At 49.1% G+C, this 20,837-nt stretch overlaps 1 protein-coding gene across 1 annotated transcript in view; it reads right to left on the bottom strand.

Moving 5' to 3' along the window:
* Nucleotides 1-20,837, bottom strand: part of LOC122389698 (protein Skeletor, isoforms B/C-like) — a 32,782-nt gene continuing 11,945 nt past the window's right edge. Inside the window, exons 3-15 of the mRNA XM_043381971.1 lie at nucleotides 19,252-19,352; nucleotides 18,293-18,401; nucleotides 17,729-17,867; nucleotides 16,759-16,858; nucleotides 16,184-16,358; nucleotides 7,276-7,381; nucleotides 6,306-6,442; nucleotides 3,438-3,573; nucleotides 3,069-3,258; nucleotides 2,803-2,903; nucleotides 2,230-2,376; nucleotides 1,509-1,616; nucleotides 1-1,145 (exon numbers count right to left, since the gene is read on the bottom strand). Of these exons, the coding sequence (XP_043237906.1) occupies nucleotides 832-1,145; nucleotides 1,509-1,616; nucleotides 2,230-2,376; nucleotides 2,803-2,903; nucleotides 3,069-3,258; nucleotides 3,438-3,573; nucleotides 6,306-6,442; nucleotides 7,276-7,381; nucleotides 16,184-16,358; nucleotides 16,759-16,858; nucleotides 17,729-17,867; nucleotides 18,293-18,401; nucleotides 19,252-19,352 (1,863 nt within the window). The 3' untranslated portion in view covers nucleotides 1-831. The remainder of the gene's footprint in view (nucleotides 1,146-1,508; nucleotides 1,617-2,229; nucleotides 2,377-2,802; nucleotides 2,904-3,068; nucleotides 3,259-3,437; nucleotides 3,574-6,305; nucleotides 6,443-7,275; nucleotides 7,382-16,183; nucleotides 16,359-16,758; nucleotides 16,859-17,728; nucleotides 17,868-18,292; nucleotides 18,402-19,251; nucleotides 19,353-20,837) is intronic.

The following is a 20,837-nucleotide window of genomic DNA, read 5'->3' as shown; positions in this document are numbered from 1 at the left end:
TTTTGTTGTAAAATGTATATCTATTCGTTGACAAACCGTCAAGAGCCTTCTTAAATTTAATCACGACTTACATGCCTACGACTCAAAGCTAATAAAATAGACGACCGCGCCCCATTCGAACCATAAAATCTCGTGGCTCAGCATCTAACACAACCATAAAAGTGACGGTTAGCAACGGCCTCGTTTACCCAGCTGCCGCACCGTCGCGTTACCTCCCTGTGTCGCACTGCGCCGCACCGCTGCGCCCCAAACAGGCTGAGCGCAAAGACCACGAGTTCAGCGCACTCAACAATCACAGAAGACCGGCGTCGGCGCGTCGGATCAGCGCGCACAAACGAGAAGAGTCCCTGGCGATCGGCCGGAACGCACAACCGCAGCACCGAATCGAAACGTGGGCTCGACCTGGTTCCCAGACAGCCGTCAGGACGGTGTCTGTGCCTCCCAGACAGGACCGGAACGGTGTCTGCGCCTCCCAGACAGGATCGGAACAGTGTTTGTGTATCAGTCCTCACGGGCCGTCAGAAACAAAAAGACAGCGGAAGTTCGACACAAAGTCTGATATCGAACGACTACCTTGCGATTGCGAATCTTAAAAAGACGTTGTAAACCATAAATTTATCAAAACACATTATCGGGTTTTCGCGATCCATTACACTCCCTAATGATTCATCCCAGGAAAGCCACCAGCGTAAAACAAATCAACATTCTTTGAAACGCAGAGTGGTATTTACAAAAGGCACTAATTTAGCGCCAGCGTCATGTCTCCTTCGTCTTTTTGTCTCTACCTCCCTCCTATATCAACAGCCATCTACATGTCTACCCCTCCACTCCCTACGCTCCTACGGCAAGAGCCAGGAGGGCGGCCAGGGTGAGCGCGGCGGCTGCTGCCGCTCCCGGCGCCGCTGCGCCCACCAGCACGGGCAGCTCATCGACGATGTGCAGCTGCCAGCCCATGTGCGGCCGGCTGTAGCTGTGGTAGTAGACGGTGGCCGGCCACGTGTTGTTGGGCGTCACCTCGAGTACGGCCGCCTCGCCGCCCTCGCAGTGCAGCCGCAGAGAGTTGCGGAACCGCTTGAAGTCGCTGAAGTCGTCGTCCAGCCGCCGGTCGCCCGTGTCCTGGTGTTTCCACACGCAAAGCCGACCCGCTGCGGTGACAGAGGTAACGGTCACAACGAGGCACAGTGTGTCAGCACTTCTGCAGCTTTCGCTAGGAGTTGAGCAGTGCCACGGGACACCCTTGCTTCTGGGCTAACATTTCAAATAAATTGCGTGTTGCTAAACCAATTTTGATCGGAGTAAACGGCACATTTTGATGAAATATACCTAAGGCGACATGAAAACTTGTAAGGCTTTGGTCTGCAGGATTCTTAAAAGTAGTATTTGTGCTAATTAGGGTTTATGCCCTTTAGTTATGGCCCTTCACCCGCTCTTGGCTGGGGTTTCTCTTCTCCGAAACAACTCCTCACCTGCAGTGGGCTGGGGTTTCCCCCGTTTAATCTATATCTCACCTGCAGTGGGCTGGGGTTTCCCCCGTCTGGTGAACTCCACGCCGGCGAGCACGCGGATCTCCCTGCGCGCCTCCTCGTCCAGCTGGCCGTAGCCGCCCACCGGGTCATCTGGTGGCAGTTGGAGAGAGTCAGGAGGGGTTCGTCGGCAGTTGGAGAGTCAGGGAGGGCCCGGCGGCAGTTTGAGAGAGTCAGGTCATCCGGCGGCAGTTGGAGAGAGTCAGGGAGGGTCCGGTGGCAGTTGGAGAGAGTCAGGGAGGGTCCGGCGGCAGTTGGAGAGAGTCAGGGAGGTCCGGCGGCAGTTGGCGACAGTGATGGGTCGTCCGGCGACCGAGACAGGGATGGTCCGGCGACAAGGACTGGAGTCATCTGATTCTGGTGAGCGTTGGGAGACAGTCAATGGTGGCCCGGTGACAGGGACTAGTGACAGTTGGTGTCGGTGATCGCCAGTCAGCGTCGTAAGAAGACAGTTCGTCAGGTCGCACAAACTCTGTGGTTCACCTGAGTCCTGACCTGTCGAATGCTCGAATGTCAAAAGAGACACCGTCTCGCCTGCTCGGGGCCGTCGCTGCCCAGAATCACACTTTCCCAGAATGTCAGATTGACACTCTCGGCTTCAAGAAGCTCTCGTAATTCTGACACCTCAGTTGAACACAGCTGATTCTCCCCACAACAACACTTAAAACTGGCCTAATTTGCCTCCCCTCCGTGCTCCGTCACCTACCTGTGATGATAAACGGATGGTAGAACTCGGGATCTGCCGGGTTCTTCCCGCCTTCCACCAGAAACTTGTAGGTTTGACCTCGCTTCAGGTAGATCTCGGGCACCAGATACCCGTGTAGGTACCAGGCCAGGCTACTGGACAGCTGGCCTGTGAGGCACAGCGGCATCGGGTCAGTCGTAGTCGCGCGGGTAGTGGTGGCAGGTCACATACAAAACATGGGGTTTGTGGGATACAACACTTTTTGCACCACCGTCGACTTAAATTGGTGAAGTGGACTCCATTCACTCATTTGTTCGGTCCGTGCACACTTCTGATAACTTGTCGTATATGAGCGTAAAATAAAGTTATGTTTTTGGTGATTCGTGACAAGGTGCGTCTGTCGCATCGGCACAAGTCGTAACTTGGCGTTGTTAGCTACATCTCATCATGAAGCATCTCTGAAAAAAAGTTGACCAATGTACTTCTGTTTAGTTCAGTCCGTCGGGGACGCTTCATCCCGAAGAACACTCCCAGAGAGCGCTGTGCCTTTTCGTTACTGACCTGTCGTTCCCGTGAATCCCCTTCGTTACTGACCTGTCGTTCCCGTGAATCCCCTCATGCCGCCCGAGGGTCCCAGCCGGGCCGTGATCTTCTGGATGTTGATATCCGAAAAGTGGAACGGTCCCCAGGGCTTCCTGTAACGCACATATTGAATAAACGTAAAAATAAGGGCGACGAGGTAGGTGATAATATTAGGCAAAGACGGCGAAGGTGAGGAAATATTGCACAAATATAGTCTCCGAGCCATCCTCAAATCGTCCACAATGACTTCACCGGCCGACGGTGACCGTACGTCGTACCGTTTGGGGTGCTGTACAGATGTGAAGGCCTGGCAGTTGAGCTCCTCCGGCTTCCTGTTGAAGTTGATCTTGATGTTGTGTTTGGGGTAGAGCCGGTGGAAGGTGGGCTTCAGGTCCTTATCCAGCTTTCCGATGGCCCAGATGATGTAGGCACCCTCTGTGTCGCTGACGAGAATATCTCCCTCATCCCCTGAGAACGTTGGATTCAGCGTAAATAAATGGGTTGAGGATATCGAAACAGTTATAGCATTGGAAGTGAAATAACCGAACAACGATAGAACACTTGACATCATCGATGCCGCTTGGTGCTTATATGTACAGAGTAAACAGAATTTGTAAAACACAGTTATTAAAATGCGCGACACTCACTCGTATCGAAGTCCCTGCGGAACTGGAAGGAAGTGATGCCGTCCTCTCTGGAGCGCGATGTGAACTGGAAGTTGCTGAGGCCGCCCACCTTCTCGTCTGGACATACTCCCTTGAAGACGTCCAGCACCTTGAGGCACTGCAACGGCGAGCGCGGTCGTCAATTAACAGCACAGGTTCTCAGGGAGAGTCCTGACAATGTGCCGAATCGTTAGCAATGACACAAGGATTGAAGCCCAGTACTGATATGACATGTAATCTATAAACGGTCTCTACTTTCGTCGTTAAAATAATGTGGGGTTTAGCGGTCATGCGGGATACCACTGGTAAATCTCAGGACACTGTCACCGGTCAGGGCTGAGCAGTATGCCCGGCTCCAGTGGCATCCGTTGCGTCCCGGAGAACGCGTCAACATTGACATAGTGACTCACTCATCCAGTATGTTTCTGTGACCGCATGCACGACATGTGGCAGATGCATGAACGATCGCCGCAGAGCTGAGTCATGTCACTCCCTCACTCTCCCTCCTCTGCCCTTCCCTCCTCCTCTTTTCCCTCCCCTCCCCACGTACCGGCAAGTATGCCGTCAGAGTAGGTACAGTCCTCGATGAAGGTCAAATAATCCTTTTCCTCCCCTTCCCATTTCTTCTCTCTCTTTCCCCCCCTCTCTCTCTCTCTCTCTCTCTCTCTCTCTCTCTCTCTCTCTTTCCCCCCCTCTCTCTCTCTCTCTCTCTCTCTCTCTCTCTCTCTCTCTCTCTCTCTCTCTCTCTCTCTCTCTCTCTCTCTCTCTCTCTCTCCTTCTCCCCTCCCCTCCCTTCCTCTCTCCTCCTCTCCCCCTCTCTCCTCCCTACGTACCGGCGAGTGAGCCGTCAGCGCGCCTCTGTGAATTACCCCGTTTACATGAGTCAGCGAAAATGACGTTTAGAACGGATATTTCCGTTTAGCGAAAAGTGCGCAAGTTTCGACTCATGTAAACTGGTTTGGGCGCGCAAAAATGACGATTACGCGGAACGGAAATATCCGATGAATTAATGGGAAATATCCGTTTAGGACGTCAGGCCTAAACGGATTTTTTGCGCATCTAGCAGAAAATGACATGAATATGCATGTTTTATAGATGAAATTTTTTAGTTTACACATCAAAATACATGTTTATGTTGAATGGTAGGTCTAATGACAATGAAATCCACTTTTTGCCCCTGATTTCGCGCCATTGTGGCAGATTCATGAAGTACCTACATAAGTGTTGAGAGGAACGTCCTATGCTTCAAAACGGAAGCATTCTAGTTGAGGGGTAATTTCCTTATTTCTTAGATTCAACAATCAGGGTTCAATTCCAGGGCAACCAACATAGCCTTCCCAGCCAGTCGCTCCCTATAGCCACTTGGAACAGCATGGTAGTGCCATTTAGTGCTTAGTACACTGGATATGATGCTTGATTTATTTTGCTTTAGTACATGCTCCCAAAAATGTTCTCTACCTAGGTACTGCAAACTTCCTAGCAGTGATTCAGATAACTTATGCTTCAGCGAACAGCCACCAGACGGCAGGGCACGCAGGCTGGTTGAGACAGGAACTTGGCTGCATGCCAAAATATACACAAGACACACAGCCAAATTTACTCAGTGACACTGCCATCTGCCCCCCCCCCCCACCAATATTTAAATGTTCTTAGATAATTGTTCCAAAGAAGTAGATTCTTCAGTGGTGGGAAGGCCTCTGAAAGTTTGGTTAATCTCGGATGGTGGAAGCAGGTAGGTACCTGGCAAGTTTTGTGGAATTTGTAGAATCATACCTAACCTTACCTACCAACCTAACTTTCAACCTACCATCCTTCAAACACACCTACATGCCTACAACCTATCATACCAAACTACTTCCTACCAATCTACAAGGTCAACCAACCTACCAAACCACATAGGTACCACTCGGACTTCATCTTCACATCTTACCTGGTGTGATTGAGAGTGGATTATTCTATGCATTTTGAAAATTGCACTGATAGTGTCTCAAAGTTTGGTGGTGAGTAGATGTAACTTCTGATATGAATAAAACACATGGAACTGATGGATCCTGTGTTGCACTCGACAGTCAAGCAATGCAATGCACAGCACAGGTCACATCTACTACACAATTCACCTAGTACTGATCTGACCCCTGCCTTTGAAGAACTGAGCAGCTAAAAGCAAAACATGAAAATAAAGTGCTGGAATATTCAAGTGCTTCAAATGTGTTAACCAAAATGTATGCACAATCCCGCACCACCCACTTTCATACCAATGTTTTCTGAAGTGTGGCACCATCCTGCACATCCTTTCATGCATTTTCATTTTGTCAACTTACTGGAGGTCAATCATGATGATCTATGACTATTATGAGCTGTCTTAGCCTTTTTCTGAAACCAAAAAGACTTTCAATATAGATGTGCGCTTCAATGTTGTCCAAGACCTCAATTGTTTTCTTGCTTTCTGACAGTTAATCACGCTTCTTTTACAGCACACAAGTAAAATAATGGCTTGTGCCATGATTATTTCTAATTCTACATACAAAACTTAAAAGAATCAAGTAAATTAAGCCTAAAACAAGCACAAATAATGCTTGATAGGAGCTGCGCCAGACATGTAAAAATGCGCAAAATATCCGTATTTTTCGGGCTGCCGGCGTAAAGGGAATTATCCGTTCCGGAACGGATTTTTCCGATAAGGCTCATGTAAACGGGGCCACCGAAACGCATTTTTCCGTTCCCTGGCTAATCGGATATTTCCGTTTAGGCTGAATGACTCATGTAAACGGGGTAAATGTCAGGTGCTCCCCCTTCCCTCTGTCTCTCCTCCCCCTCCCCTCTCTCCCCTCCCCTCCCCTCTCTACGTACCGGCGAGTGGGCCGTCAGCGTATAGTCCTCGGTGAAGGTTAGGTAGTCGTTGATGTAGGCCACCACGGCATCACCGCCCAACATCTGGGTCTTGGTCTGGGAGCCGCTGAAGCCAAAGGCCACGTACTCGTCCTCCTCTGGAGCGAGCAGAGGTTAAAGGTCAAAGGTGAGAGGTAGGGGGAGGGCACAGTTGACGCTTCTCGTGGTTGATGGAAAAAAAATGTCTCTTTACAAACTAATCCATTAAATTAGTCAATAGTCCTCACACATGCCGTCTGTCATCCATGGTCCGCTTATCACTTCAGCTAGCACGAGCGAGAAGCTGAGCTCCATCTCCCTCAAAACCTGCCCCAAATGAAAAGCAAACTGCAAACATCAGCCTACAATGAAAATATGTATAAAGCAACATTCGCCATGCCCCATTTGGCTACAAATCAGTTGGCGATATGTCAATAGGTTGAATCTTTTCAAATAATGACATGCACGTGATACGTTTTTGCGTTGCATGAATGTATGCTGCATTATTTTGATAAAGTTCTTTGTGGGTGATAAGATCATAGGTACACTCCTGTGGGCCAGGACAGTTATTGATGCTGCAGCCACACCTTCGGGAGTTGACCTTGGACAAATAACGGACGTGGTTAGACCACTTATCCACCGAAGTAACCGACCCATGTTAACAGATTCGCGTCAAACAACTGGTAACCTAACGGGATAGAGCCAACCAATGCTCTCGTCAGATGACGGAGCGCACTGGAACCAGAGGACCAAGGAGACCAACTGAGACAGTATCGAGCTGCCGGGGACCAACTGGACCAAGTGTCATATGGCACGGAGCCTGACCACATACCTAACCCAGCGGACCAATTACACTGAATTATACCGCGGGGGAGGGGCAGTAGACCAGCTGGCGCCGAACTATCGGTCCCTGGTCCACGAGCCTCAATCGGGGCGCAGGAGCGGTACGTACCGATCTGGGCAGCCAGTTCCATGGTGATTGAGGGGCCGTGCGTGGACCAGCGGATCTGCAGGTCCTTGTGCAGCTGTTCGCAGTTCGGGAACTTGGTCTTCATCGGCTGTGAACGGGCGGGGTGGGTGGTGTGAGATGGGGCCGCAAAGGAGAAAGAGGAAGGGAGAGAGAGAGGAGAGAGAGGGAGGGAGGGAGGAAGGGAGAGAGAGAGGAGAGAGAGGGAGGGAGGGAGGAAGGGAGAGGGGGAATGAAGAACGAGGGAGAGAGAGACAGAGACAGAGAGAGAGAGAAAGAGAGAGCACGGGCGTAGGAACGTCATGAAAAGTGGGTGGGCCACCCTGTCAAGGGGCCTCCTTTTCCAGGGGGCCTCCTATTTTCAGGGGCCTCCACTTTTGCCTCATCCTGCTGGCTGCTTTCAAGTATGACCTCCAAATCTAGCTTCTGAGATCAGGCAGATGTACCCAGGGGCGTAACCGCTAAAGCGAACAGTGCGGAAAGTCCGCACCATTTTTAAAACTTCTTTCCCCTCCGATTTTCGATTTTTTTTTTAGAATCTATTTGCCGCAAACGGCGCATGACCCCTGAAAACCCTTACACAAATGTCTTCCTCGTTTCCCAGGTGCCCCCATTAGCTTCATAGGCGCCCTCTTTGGTAAGCGCCCTATGTGCCTATAGTCATCAGAGACATCCCTATATGTCCCACAGTCGCCCCGTTGTCGCATACAGGGTGACACAAAAAAGGTCATCACCAAATTTCGAATAACTTCGGAAGTCTTGTTCAGATCATCACAAAACTTCGGCCACTTAAGGTCACACCTATGTAGCATACATCCACCAAGTTTCAAGTCTTCACTACGAATACTTTTAGTACAGTGTGTGTTTTACTGACGCTCCACAATGTGCTCCAGGTGAGCGCCACGGCGCTGCAGGGCGTAGGCACACTTGCATCCGGCGGGCAAAGTTGTCGATAACCCGATGGCTGTGCACTTTACAGAGTGCAATGGCCTCTGGAGACAGTGCTCAGGGGGTGTGCTACCCCTGAAACGTTATTCTTATCGGGTTATCGGCAACTTTGCCCGCCGGATGCAGGTGTGCCTACGCCCTGCAGCGCCGGGGCGCTCACCTGTAGCACATTGTGGAGCGTCCGTAAAACATACACTGTACTAAAAGTACCTATTCGTAGTGAAGACTTGAAACTTGGTGGATGTCTGCTACATAGGTGTGACCTAAAGTGGCCGAAGTTTGGTGATGATCTGAATAAAACTTCCGAAGTTATTCGAATTTTGGTGATGACCGCTTTTTTGTGTCACCCTTTACAATGTGCGCTTATCATAGGCGTCTCTCTTTTATGGACAGTGGACACTTGAAGGCGCCTCTCTTTGCCATGCCGGCGCCCCTGTTTCTTATGAATGCACCCCCATGGCATTGATCAATTGCAATTTGCAGACCTCTATTGCATGTGGACGCCCATATATGTAGGCCTCAGAGGCGCCCCTCTTTCGCATTGAGGCGCCCCTATGGGCTTCATAGGCGCCCCTCTATTGCACGTAGGTGCCCTACTGTCTCAGAACCGCTCCCCTTTGGCATGCAGACGCCCATCTTTCGTACGGAGGAGCCGCTGTGGTTCTTAGAGACGGCATGGTGCTCCCAGACGCAGATGGGACCCTAGGAGTCGACAGTGTGGGACCTTCAGTCGCTGATGGGTGCCCGCCAGATGTGGACCCTCGGAGACGCCGGTATGGGGCCCTCAGAGATGCCGGTATGTGGCCCTTAGAGACACCGGTGTGGAACCCTCAGATACTTCAGTGTGAAGCCCTTACAATTACTGTTGTGGAGCTACGAATGCGCTGGCTTAAATCCCTCAGAGGCCGGTACATGGACATTAGAGCCCAGTGAGAGTTTGTGTGGTGCCTTCAGTGGCCTTGTGGAGCCGTTAGACATCAACATGGTGCTCTCAGGAGCCGGTGAGTCCTCAGAGTCACCGGTGTGGGGCCTTCAGAGCTCCGAGATACTGGTGTGGGGCCCTCAGAGGTGTCAGTGTGGGTCCTTCAGATGTACATATAGAGCCTTGAGATGCACAGGTGTGGTGGCCCACAGAGGCGCCGGTGTGGGGCCCCCAGAGCCACCGATATAGGGCCCTAAGAGACACTAGTATGACCCTCAAAGGCGCCGCTGTGTGGCGCTCATAAACACTGGTGTGGAGCCATCACAGGCGGGTGGAGCCATTAGAGACCGGAAAGGGCCCTTAGATGCCTACAAGGAGCCTTTAGAAGCCGGCGTGGCACCCTTATGGGGATAAGCGTGTCTACTTAAAGGGACTATCCCACCTTTAACATGGGGTTTGAGTTGAGATAGCCAAGTTTGCGGCGAGGTTCAGAAACCACTATCTATCTAGGTTGCAACCCCCGCGGCCTCTTGGTGCTGAAGAAATTCGTTCCCTTTATTTGAAAATGGGCCTTGTACAAGGCCCTATCTTCAAAATGGAGCGACCGTTAGTGTGACGTCACCTCGTTTAGTCATTCTGATTTAAATGGGTTTGTTCGTTGAAAAATCGCTTAAAACTTGGTCTGAACTTTGTTGTGGTGCCTACAGAGTAAAAAGAATCAGCTTTATGACAGTAATGTGGCCTGGGGAAGGAGGTAATTTTGGGCTGTGACGTCACATATTTGAAAGTTTGTGTTTGGAATATGGGAAGCCTAAGATGTTTAATGAAAAATAAATGTCAGAACCGTGTTCCTGGTCATCCAATCTATAAAGTCGGGCACAATTTAACTGGTTTTAACAACATTTTAGAAGGTGGGATAGTCCCTTTAAAAGCCCTTGAGGTGCTCTCATGAGCTCTGTGGGGCCCTACCTAGCCGAAATATGGCCACGGCCAGTTGCCGCCGCATGGCTCTTCAGACTATCATTCTCAGGGGCCTCATCTGCCTAGTTTGAATAGAAGGCAGTGGCGGCGCCACGAATTTTCGCCAGTGGGGGCAAGATTGAGGTGACCCGACTGTTGTATGATACGCCGATCTGCAAAATCCATGAGCACCTTGCCCCTAGATGTTGCTATTCAAAACTATTATGGTTTCAGGTTTCATGCATACGTATTGAGCTGAACCATTAACCCTCGCGGGCCCGCGCGGAAGAGAGGGGGGCGTTTTCGCCTCCCCCTGGCGAATATTTGCGGTACCTCACGAACGCTTAGGGATAGAAAGCTAAAATTTGCTGTACCTTATCACCCATTAATTTAACATTTTTTTGAAGCAAAAAAATTGGACATAGTCTCCTTGATAACGTCTCAGGGCCGATTTCTCTAGGCAAACTTCAGCGCCACAGACGTGAACTTCAACCACCTGCCAAAAATAGAGTTTTAGAGATAAAGACAAATTACGAGCGTGGTTGTGTAGCATTTGACCGAGAAAAAAAATACTTAAGTAACTTTGGTGACCTGAGGTCAGAGATCAGGTCAACGACCCCGAGCTGGGGCTTTAGTTTTTTCGCAAATAACTTCAACAAAAATGATGGTCCTAGAGCTACGGCAGTGGTATCTTCGCATTCGTCTCGTCGAGTCGCGTCGAATGACATATACATTGTTTTGAAAAGGTCAAGTTTTATGTTGACCTCATGTGACCTCGAATGACCTTTGGTTGACTTTGACACATGAAAGGTCGTTTGTGATTATTTCGTAGCCGCTGATCACGATTCTGGCATCCATTTTGCTCTAAGCGTAAGCATTCGTTTAGAGCCTCAGGGTGGCAAAACGTGTCTTAATATAGGTATTATGCCTGACTTGAATAAGTGAAAGAGAAAAAGTATGAGAAAATGTGCGAAGTTTGTGGCCAATTTTGAGCATGACCGTGACCTTGAATTTGAATGTTATGCACATCATGGGAATTCCAGACTCTCGTCTTCGTTTAACATCTGCATTTTAGCCGGTTTTATGAACCATGCCGTCCGCTGGAACACGTACTTTGAGACCACTATACAAAAGTGCCGGTTTTTGCCTTTGACATTGACTTCTGGCCTTAAAAATTTACCTGAGGTCAAAAGGTTTAGGGGCTTTAAGAATCTTCTCGTAGATATCTTTCATTTGGTACCATTTTTGTTTACGTAGCTGCCTTATAGCTATCAGTTTGGCTTTAAGGAGAACCATTCGACTGACTTGGCCATATATGCTCTAAAGGAGGTCACTGATTACTTTCTGCGAAACAGAAGTCCTGTATTTCTTTGTTTTCTTGACGCCCGCAAGGCATTTGATCGTGTAAACCACTGGACACTTTTTGCGAAGCTGTTAGAAAGGAAAATGGATATTCATCTGGTAAAATTGCTCTGTTCGTGGTACAAATCACAACAATTTCATGTGTTATGGGGCGATGAGCTATCAGAGGGATTTACAGTGTCGAATGGCGTAAGACAGGGGGGCATTTTATCTCCTTTTTTGTTCAATGTGTATACTGATGATTTATCAATGCTTCTCGCACAATGTGGTTTTGGGTGCCACTTTCACGGTAGCATAAATCACCTGTATTATGCAGACGATATGGTCCTTCTTTCTCCTTCGACGTATGGACTACAGAAAATGCTGGATCTTTGTGTTACGTATGCAGATGGTCATGATATTAAGTTCAATACGAAAAAGACCGTGTGTATGACAATTCTTCCTAGGAATTTCCGAGAACTGTACGTACCGTCTGTCACTCTTGGTGGTAGTGAATTGAAGTTTGTGGACTCGTACAAGTATCTTGGATTTCAGCTTACTAACAAAAGCACCAGGGCTGATGACATGGAAATTCATCAACAATACCGTAATTTGTGCTGTCGTGCGAATTCTTTGAGTCGAAAATTTGCAATGTGTTCATACTCTGTTAAGAAGTACCTGTATACTACCTACTGTTCAAATGTCAGTTGTATGCACCTTTGGCACTCCTTTCATGCATCTGTTCTAACGAAATTCAAGGTGTGTTTTAATAATGCTGCCAGGATGTTTCTAGGCTACGATAGGTTTTGCAGTGCGTCTAATATGTTTGTTCAGGAGTGTTTACCTGGCTTTGACGCGCTGTATCGTAGATCAGTGTGGAACTTTGTGTCACGTCTTGCACGATCTTCCAACAGGATTGTGTTGTCATTATTCTTTAGTGACTTGGCCTACACTTCCTTGATAAGGAAAGCATGGTCTAAGAGCTTGTATGGAAGTTGAGATTGTGTTATATTGGGCCTTGGTGCCCTAGCTGAGTGATGCCTCGTTTATGGACCTAGAGTCTGCCAATAAAGGGATCTCTCTCTCTCTCTCTCTCTCTCTCTCTCTCTCTCTCTCTCTCTCTCTCTCTCTCTCTCTCTCTCTCTCTCTCTCTCTCTCTCTCTCTCTCTCTCTCTCTCTCTCTCTCTCTCTTATTTACGGAGTTAGACAGGTGGGGGGAGGGGGGATACCCCCGGGCTGCGGTGGTTGGGATTACCCCCGGGCCCGGCCGGGTTAAAAGGTCGCGAGCAAATAAAACTATAAAACTAGATTGCGAGACACAAACCTGTGAAAACGTTATGTTGTTCGTTGAGATGTAAAATGGTGTATTCCTCCAAACAATAGTTAGTAGGTACCTAGTTCTCTTTTTTCCCGTAGTACGTATGTATATGTGCGATTCTCTCACACACGATTGATACCAGAATAAGCTCCATTAGGGCGACCCACACACATTTACAGATAACCCGGATATACATACCCATCACATTTTGTCATACCTTCCTGAGCTCAGTCTCAGTCTAAGGTTTCCCAAAAGATCTCTTCTCTGGCCGACTTTTGACAAGCTGCCTCTCAACCTCCTCGAGGTCAAGCTCGAGGGCAGCCTTCTGGTGCAAATGAAAAAGAGTAGAAGAATGAGTGGGAGTAGGAGATATGAGACAGACGGTCCGAGAACGAACGTTTTGCTGATGCACTTGATACGGGGACGGTCAAAAACAGGCGTACTATTATGTTATTAACCGCCATAGGTGGGCACGATCCGTTCCTCCGTTCCTCCGTTCCGGAACGACGTTACAATTTTTAGGAACGGAGGAACGGACTCGTTACATTTTAAAAAGGGTAACGGACTAAGTAACTTCCGTTACATTGGTTGTTCGTTCCTCCGTTACACTTTACAGTTTAGTCCGTTCCTTCGTTCCTCCGTTACTTTTCGTTGTCCGAGCGGGTTGATCTTTCAGCTAACCCACAGACAATAATGCAGCTGCAGCAGCGGAATAGTGGATTATTGAGCAGCCCTGACTTGAAGACGGAAGATGGCCTCAGTGCACTGGCCTTCCGCAATGAACCGGCGTTGCAGTATGTGTTCGCAAAGCTCAACACGGGCGTCCCTTCAAGCGCCTCAGTAGAGCGCATGTTCTCAACGGGAAAAGATGTGTTAAGTGCAAAAAAAGGCTACCCTCTCAGAAAGTGGAAGCGGAACATCTTCAATTAAGGGAGGGGGGGGGGGGGCACTGCCGACTTTTGGTCCCATTCTTTCCATGCAACGCACATAGGGCTAATGTTAAAATGCCAAAATCAAAGGGAGGCACGGTGCGCCGGTGCCCCCCTCCCTCTCCCGTTCCGCCGCCTATGCTCTCAGATGCCAACCTGGAACGTTTAGTGTTCGTGAAGGGTAACCGGCATCTGGCCGGGGACAAGTGATGCGTATCAGTTCCTCCCACCAGACGTTCCAAGGTTTAGTGTCCAATCAGTGCCCGCTGTCTTGGTAGGTTTGGTGGGCATTCCGCTTTCTCGGTAGGTTTAGTTTGTGTCAGAATGGTCTCAAAAATGTGTGAAATACACAACATTTTAAGTTTTTTATTTTGCTGTAACGGAGTAACGGACTAAAGGAACTTCCGTTACATTATATGCAGAGGAACGGAGGAGCGAGTAACGGAAGTCACGTTTTGAAGGAACGGAGGAACGAGTAACGAAGTTACAATTTTGGGGAACGATGCCCACCTATGTTAACCGCCTATCATGAATGTTGCACCGGTCTTCTGTTCCCTTTTCAACATCAGCCAAATTTTGTGGGGGAAAAAACATAGTCTTGCCCCCACGGCCTCCTGCCAGTGGGGGCAGTCTGCCCCCACTGCCCCCACGGTGGCGCCGCCCTTGATAGAAGGGCCTCTCAGACCATCAGTCTCATGGGCCTCCTCTGGCTAGTATAAATAGAAGGGCCTGTTAGACCATCAATCCTAGGGACCTCTTCTGGTTAGCATAAATAGAAGAGCCTCTCAGACCATTAATCTCAGGGGGCCCCTGTGGACAGTATAAATAAAAGGGCCTCTCAGACCATCAGTCCCGGGGGCCTCCCTAGAAAAGTGTAAATGTGGATAGAGGGCCCCCTCAGATTCATTACGAGTGGACCTCTCTGACTATCAGTCTCAGGGGCCTCTTGTGGCCAGTATGCATATAAGAGCCTCTCAGACCATCGGTCTCAGGGGCCTCTTCTGACTAGTGTGGATAGAGGGCCCTCCCAGACCACCGGTTTCAGGGGCCTCCAGTGGCCAGTTATAAAAACAGAAGGGCCTCACAGCCATCAGCCTCGGGGGCCTCTTCTGACTGGTGTAAATATGAGGGCCTCTCATACCATCAGTCTCAGGGGCCTCCTCTGCCTAGTGTGAATATAAGGGCTTCCCAGGCCATCAGTCTCAGGGGACTCTTCTGACTGGTGCCGGATTGAGGGACCTCCCAGACCGAAAGTTTTGAGGGTCTCCTGTGGCCAGTATGAATAGAAGGGCCTCTCAGTCCATCAGTATCATGGGCCTCTTCTGCCTGGTGTGATTATAAGGGCCTCTCAGGTCATCAGTCTCAGGGGCCTCCTCTGACTACAGTGTAGATGGATAGGCCTCCCAGACCATCAGTCTCAGGGGCCTCTTCTGACTATTGAGGATAGAGGGGCCACCTCTGACTAGTGAGGGTATGGGGCCTCGGCTAGACCGCCAGTGTCAGGGGCCTATTCTGTCTAGTGTGGATGGAGGGGCCTCCCAGACCAGTGTGGATATTGGGGCCTGCCTCCTCAGATCCACTAGGGCCTCTCAGGCCATCAGTCTCAGAGGCTTCGACTGATCAGTATGAACAGAGGGCCTCCTTGGATCCATCACGGCCCCTTGGAGTCCGTGCGTGGGGATTCGTGGAACTTATTTTTACCGAGTTTGTTTATTCTGGAAGGTGACGACGTCCTCTCAAATCGAGACGAGTGACCTCGAGTAAAAAGTGGGTGGGCCAAAACACATGGTTGCCCCCCCCCCCCACCTCGAAAAGTGGGTGGGCACTTGCCCACCTGGCCCCCCCCCCCCTGTTCCTACGCCTATGAGAGAGAGGGAGGGAGAGGCTGAGGAGCAGACCATGCGGTCTCTCACGACAAACCCACATATCGGGAGGCCATACCGTCACCCACCATTGATCGGGTGGTTTCTTATGTGGAAAGCAGGAAGTGCACGATCGACAAGTTCACTTTTGTTCAGTGAAGTAATATTCTGATAGAAGAGTTTGAAAGACAATAGCACATTTGGTAACTCTCTCCATTGTGGATACTTGCGGCATTGTTCAAGCATCTCAAACAACTATACAAACCAGGCTGATTCTCGACAATGCTGTTTGCCCATCTTTGTCATGCATTTTGAAGCTAACCCATATCCAGTTTTATTTGCAAACCTCGGTTCCCATTCAAATGCTAGAGCGCCTTCAATCTGAGTCAACTAAATCCCTAACCATATCTTATTGTCGTCTCGGCGAACACCTATTATCCTCCCGTTCTTCTTATCCGATATGGTGTATCTCCCACAAAGAAACTCCTCTCTGCACCACAGTTAATCCTTGCCCGAGAGCGTCTGATTCCTTCCATCGCTGCTCCGGCCTGACAACAGCGGCTCCTCACCCCCCCCCCCCCCCCGTCTCTCCTCTCCACTATCCGCGACTCACGATAATCTCAACCAGCGAGGGCGGGATGTTGAGCCCGTCCGGGATGATGGCCCAGCCGTAGCCCTGCTTCTCGTCCACGTTCCACACAGCCAGCCACTTGATGTCGAAGATGGTCATCTCTCCGGGCAGCGTCACCAACACGTCCTCCTTGTCGTAACGACGCAGCGGGTTCACGCTGCGGGAAAGTAGAGGGTATGAGTTGTGAAACACATAACGTATAGGTAACGCTGTGAAGAATGGGACAGTGTGAATGATGTATACGTTGTCTTAAAATGGTCGATTCTTTATAAATGTCCCAGTACTTTAAGCTCAGCAGATAAATTGAAAAACAGCACCAAATAACACATGATTGCGTGATATGGCCCATATGTATTGCTATAACAATTAACATTACATACTCATATTGAAGAAGTGGCTGTTGCCTCCAAAATGAGCAAATGAAGCATAAAAGTTCCAAGTTCAAAGATCTATCACGGTATCAACAAGCCTGTCGTTAATGCGCAGTAAATTAAAATAGCTGGAATACCGCGTCGGTCCCGTGGCATGACCGTCCCCGTATACCGACAGATACTCACTATCCATATTCGTCGGGGACCTTGACTCCCTTGGAGGAGGGCTGGGGCCCGACGCCCACCCAGAAGTACACCTCACCACCAGTGCCGTCATAGCTGAAGTCTGCAAACAAGAGGCGCGCGTGAGAGAGTTGTGGAGACGACGAGTTTAATGCGGCTGAGATGAATACTGAAAGGCAAGACTGAAAGGGATGTGTTGCCGCCTCTCCTGGAAATTTGGCAGGAAAGGCGATAAAGTGACTTCTAGATGGTATAAAGACGCGGCGGTAACCAACGACCACAGATAACAGTAGTACGACATAATCATTTGTTGACGAATGGTTATATTCGCTCTACTCAACAGATGTCATGTAATTTATACAATTCCTATAAATCAACCTGCATATCAACTTACATATCTGATGCAGCCAGCCTTTTACCGTCTTGGACATGCTCTGCACCAGCCAAAATTAGACAAAGCACGGTAGCATCGTAAATGGTAATAACGTAATAACACATCAAGACCGTGAATACCCGCGCTAGACAAGGAGTCGGTATTACCAGAGTGGGCCTCCTCGACCCTGACCCTCTGCTAAAAGCTAGCAATGTCTGATGCCAACGCGGGGATCTGATCCTGTCCGCCGTATCCTGGAACCCTGACCCTATTCCCCATTAGTAAATATCTATGTCAGATACACTCAGATATGCATTGGACATAAATGTCACGGCCTGTGCAGTGTGCAGCATCAATACAGCCAGAAATACACGATGTCCTGAAGTGATAGACCATTGAGCATAACCTTTGCTCAGCCTCAGATTCTGATCATGCATCTACTTTTATTCTGAATTTTAATATTTCGTTTAACGCTATAAAAATAGTTTCTCAGAGAGGACATTTCAGTCGTATCGGTATGACTGAAATTCATTGAAGCATTACCTTTCAGTGACGTCATTGGTCACTTTTTGTTTGACCTGTGCATTGACCTGGACTGACCTTTGACCTCGATGGTTTTGGAGTCGATAATGCGGATCTGTCCGGAGCTGACCCCGTGACCTCGTCGACTCAGACTCGTCAGTGATTGTGGCTGCGGAGCTTCGAAACCCTCCGGAATGTACACATCTCCAAATGTGTCCTGCCGTCGGAGCGCAAGTGCATGTCATTACGACTGAGCGGAACCTGGGATGTTGTGAGGGACAAATCATAAGAGAGGAACGTATAGCACGTGCCATGTGCTACCGGGCCGCGGAGAATGGAACAAGTGTCACACATATCTTCCAAGAGCCCCAAGATCGATTGGTTTGAAACTAATTATGTTGAACACGCCCTGATGCAGAAATGTTTACACTGAACCCCAAGCGGCCTTTCCGTTAGAGATATATATTTTGGTTTATGGTATTTACGTACAACGGAAGAAAAACAAGAATTGGAAAGCGCCAAACAACATGTGGCAGATGGTTTCTTCAAGTGCCTACAAGAGGGAGACCCAATATTATGCAGAACTGGGTTCTAGTGTTCAGAGGTCAGAATATGAGAGCTGACACATCTTGGAGCACTCACCTGAACGGTGAGGTCGTATACAGCCAGCCACTTGATGTCGCTCAGTTTCTTATCTTGTGGCAGTGTGAGCGTGACGTCATTGTTGTGGTACCGCTGAAGGACGTTTGTGCTGCGAAAGGAACAAAAGCACGTGCTGTGTGAGAGCGTGATAACACAACCATCCAGGATGTATTAAAAAGAAAAATACGGCACTATGCTGCAAACTAAAATATGTAGCATGGGTACACGAAGCTTCATTAGGCGAAGCTCCAAAATATTCGATGAATGCATGTTCCCACACAGCGTTTTCATATTTACAACAATGATTTTTTTCCGATGGATGCCACGATGTCTAAGCATTCTTACTTAGAACGTAAGACTAACAACGCTCGACCACCTGAATAACGATTCTACGTCCTAGTAATGCACACAATATAGAAACCCACATAAAAAAATGTCTGGAGAAAGCTACTGCAGTCGCTGAGTCACATAGATTGTTCAATGTTCAGACAAAGCAAGGGAAGGGCAGCGGCGCCAATCATTCGACAGTGTCTAGCGTCTTCGTATGACGTCACTAGAGAGAGAGAGAGAGAGAGAGAGAGAGAGAGAGAGAGAGAGAGAGAGAGAGAGAGAGAGAGAGAGAGAGAGAGAGAGAGAGAGAGAGAGAGAGAGAGAGAGAGAGAGGCGTGAACGTGGAACTCATGGACATGATTACGGAATGTCGCGAACAACGGAGACTGCAGCCCTGCATATGCAGATAGCACCACCTCGGAGCGGGGACTGCACTGCCGTACAAAGCAGTAGCACCACCGCGGAGCGGGGACTGCACTGCCGTACAAAGCAGTAGCACCAGCTCGGAGCGGAGACTGCACCGCCGTACAAAACAGTAACACCAGCTCGGAGCGGGGACTGCACTGCTGCATATAACACTATCCCCGCCCGCCCGCCGTGTTGGCGGCGCGCGCTGGGAGAAGGCTCACCTGTCGTGCTCGTCTGGCAGAATAAACCCGCGAGGTCCCGGACGGTTGTTCGAGCCGGCCCAGAAGAATGTGTCGGTGCCCTCTCCATCGTATGAGAAATCCTGCGGGACGGCGGTTACGTCAACTGGGGTTCAAACAGCATTACAATAGCAACGAAAACACGAACGTAAACAACGCTTAAATGTATTATTATTATCATTATATTGCGACATCCTAAATAGATGATGAATATTAGCTACTTCCTATTCTTCCATATAATTGTGCGAATGGTTAAACAACTTTATTAGGTACTCTTCACACCTCGTTGCACGGTGGAGTATGTGGGGTAATATCACAACTCTGCCCTACCAGAACTCATGTGTCATACAATCGTTACCTCAGGTTCATGCCTAGAATTTGTGACAATACTTCTGCCGAGTGCCAAGGCCCACATGATTCGCGGATAGTGCCCTGACTCCTGGAATTGCCTAGCCCTTACATGTGCACATGAGTTCATCTTCAGTTCGCCGTTCTGCGGCACTTAACGCGAAAACGGATCTTCGATGACTCATGGGCAGTTACTGGTCTGCGGTATACCTATGTATTGAGCCTGACTGGGGTTCTATTGAGTTCGGCGATTATAGTGACGTCGAGTGCTATTGTGCTTTCAGTTCCATGAACAGCGATATTGCTTAACATACAAGGAACGAAATAAAGACGGAAAAGAGGCTGTCAAAGCCAACATCGCTGCGGCGTCCACAGGTTCACAAGCCCCACTCCCAGGCTGCAGCAGCCTTCCGGCATACATAGATGAAATTCTATAAGTTTGTTTAAGCTTGTAATTAATTACGTGTGTTTAGCTGAGGGCGTCGAACTGCCAAAGCGCCAGAGTATTTTTGTCAAAATTAAACCCGCTAATTTAATCGGGACGCGGCTACCTTTCGTTGCATGGTTTTGTAAACATACCTTACGTATAAGATGCGAACACTTTACAGTGCACATTGCACACAGACCTAGACTATTAATCCGTCTGGGAACGGCAACTATCCTGTATATTTAGCATAAGCTGGTGTCAATAACGCGACGGTCAAGGATGGGCGAGCCTGCAATACAGGAGTTTCACATAAGTAATTAGAAAAATCGCACTCCGTTAGACTATCGTTTGCAAGTGAAAACCGGTTCCAATGCAGGGCTGACGTCCGACGTCCTTTGCCTACAGCTGACCGGGCAAGTACCACCAGGAAAAGCGGGACCCTCCGCCTGAAATCGAACTGTCTGCTGATGGGACCATTTACAGTCGTCCGACTGGGCACAGTGTCAACGGATTGAATCGCAGTGAAATAGTCGCACACGTGAGCACTGCGCAGCTATAGTCGATAAGCTATGGTCTGTTCCCGTCGCTCCTCCCAAAAAATCTCTGATGAGGTTGGATGAGCTTGGAGGAGAGCCGTTTCAGAGGAGCCACGGGAACATTTTTGCGAGAAAATCAGCTGTTTGCGGGCTGTAACGGTCGGCGATTTATGGCGCGCAAACATAAATCAAGAGATACTAATCGCTTTCTAATAAAATAACCGTAGATTAATATCGAGCATTGCTATTAAAAGATA

This window comes from Amphibalanus amphitrite, unplaced genomic scaffold (assembly GCF_019059575.1).
Source record: "Amphibalanus amphitrite isolate SeventyFive unplaced genomic scaffold, NRLGWU_Aamphi_draft 000368F_arrow, whole genome shotgun sequence".
In the NCBI taxonomy this organism is placed as follows: domain Eukaryota; kingdom Metazoa; phylum Arthropoda; class Thecostraca; order Balanomorpha; family Balanidae; genus Amphibalanus; species Amphibalanus amphitrite.
This window is presented reverse-complemented; position numbering and strand designations above follow the sequence as displayed.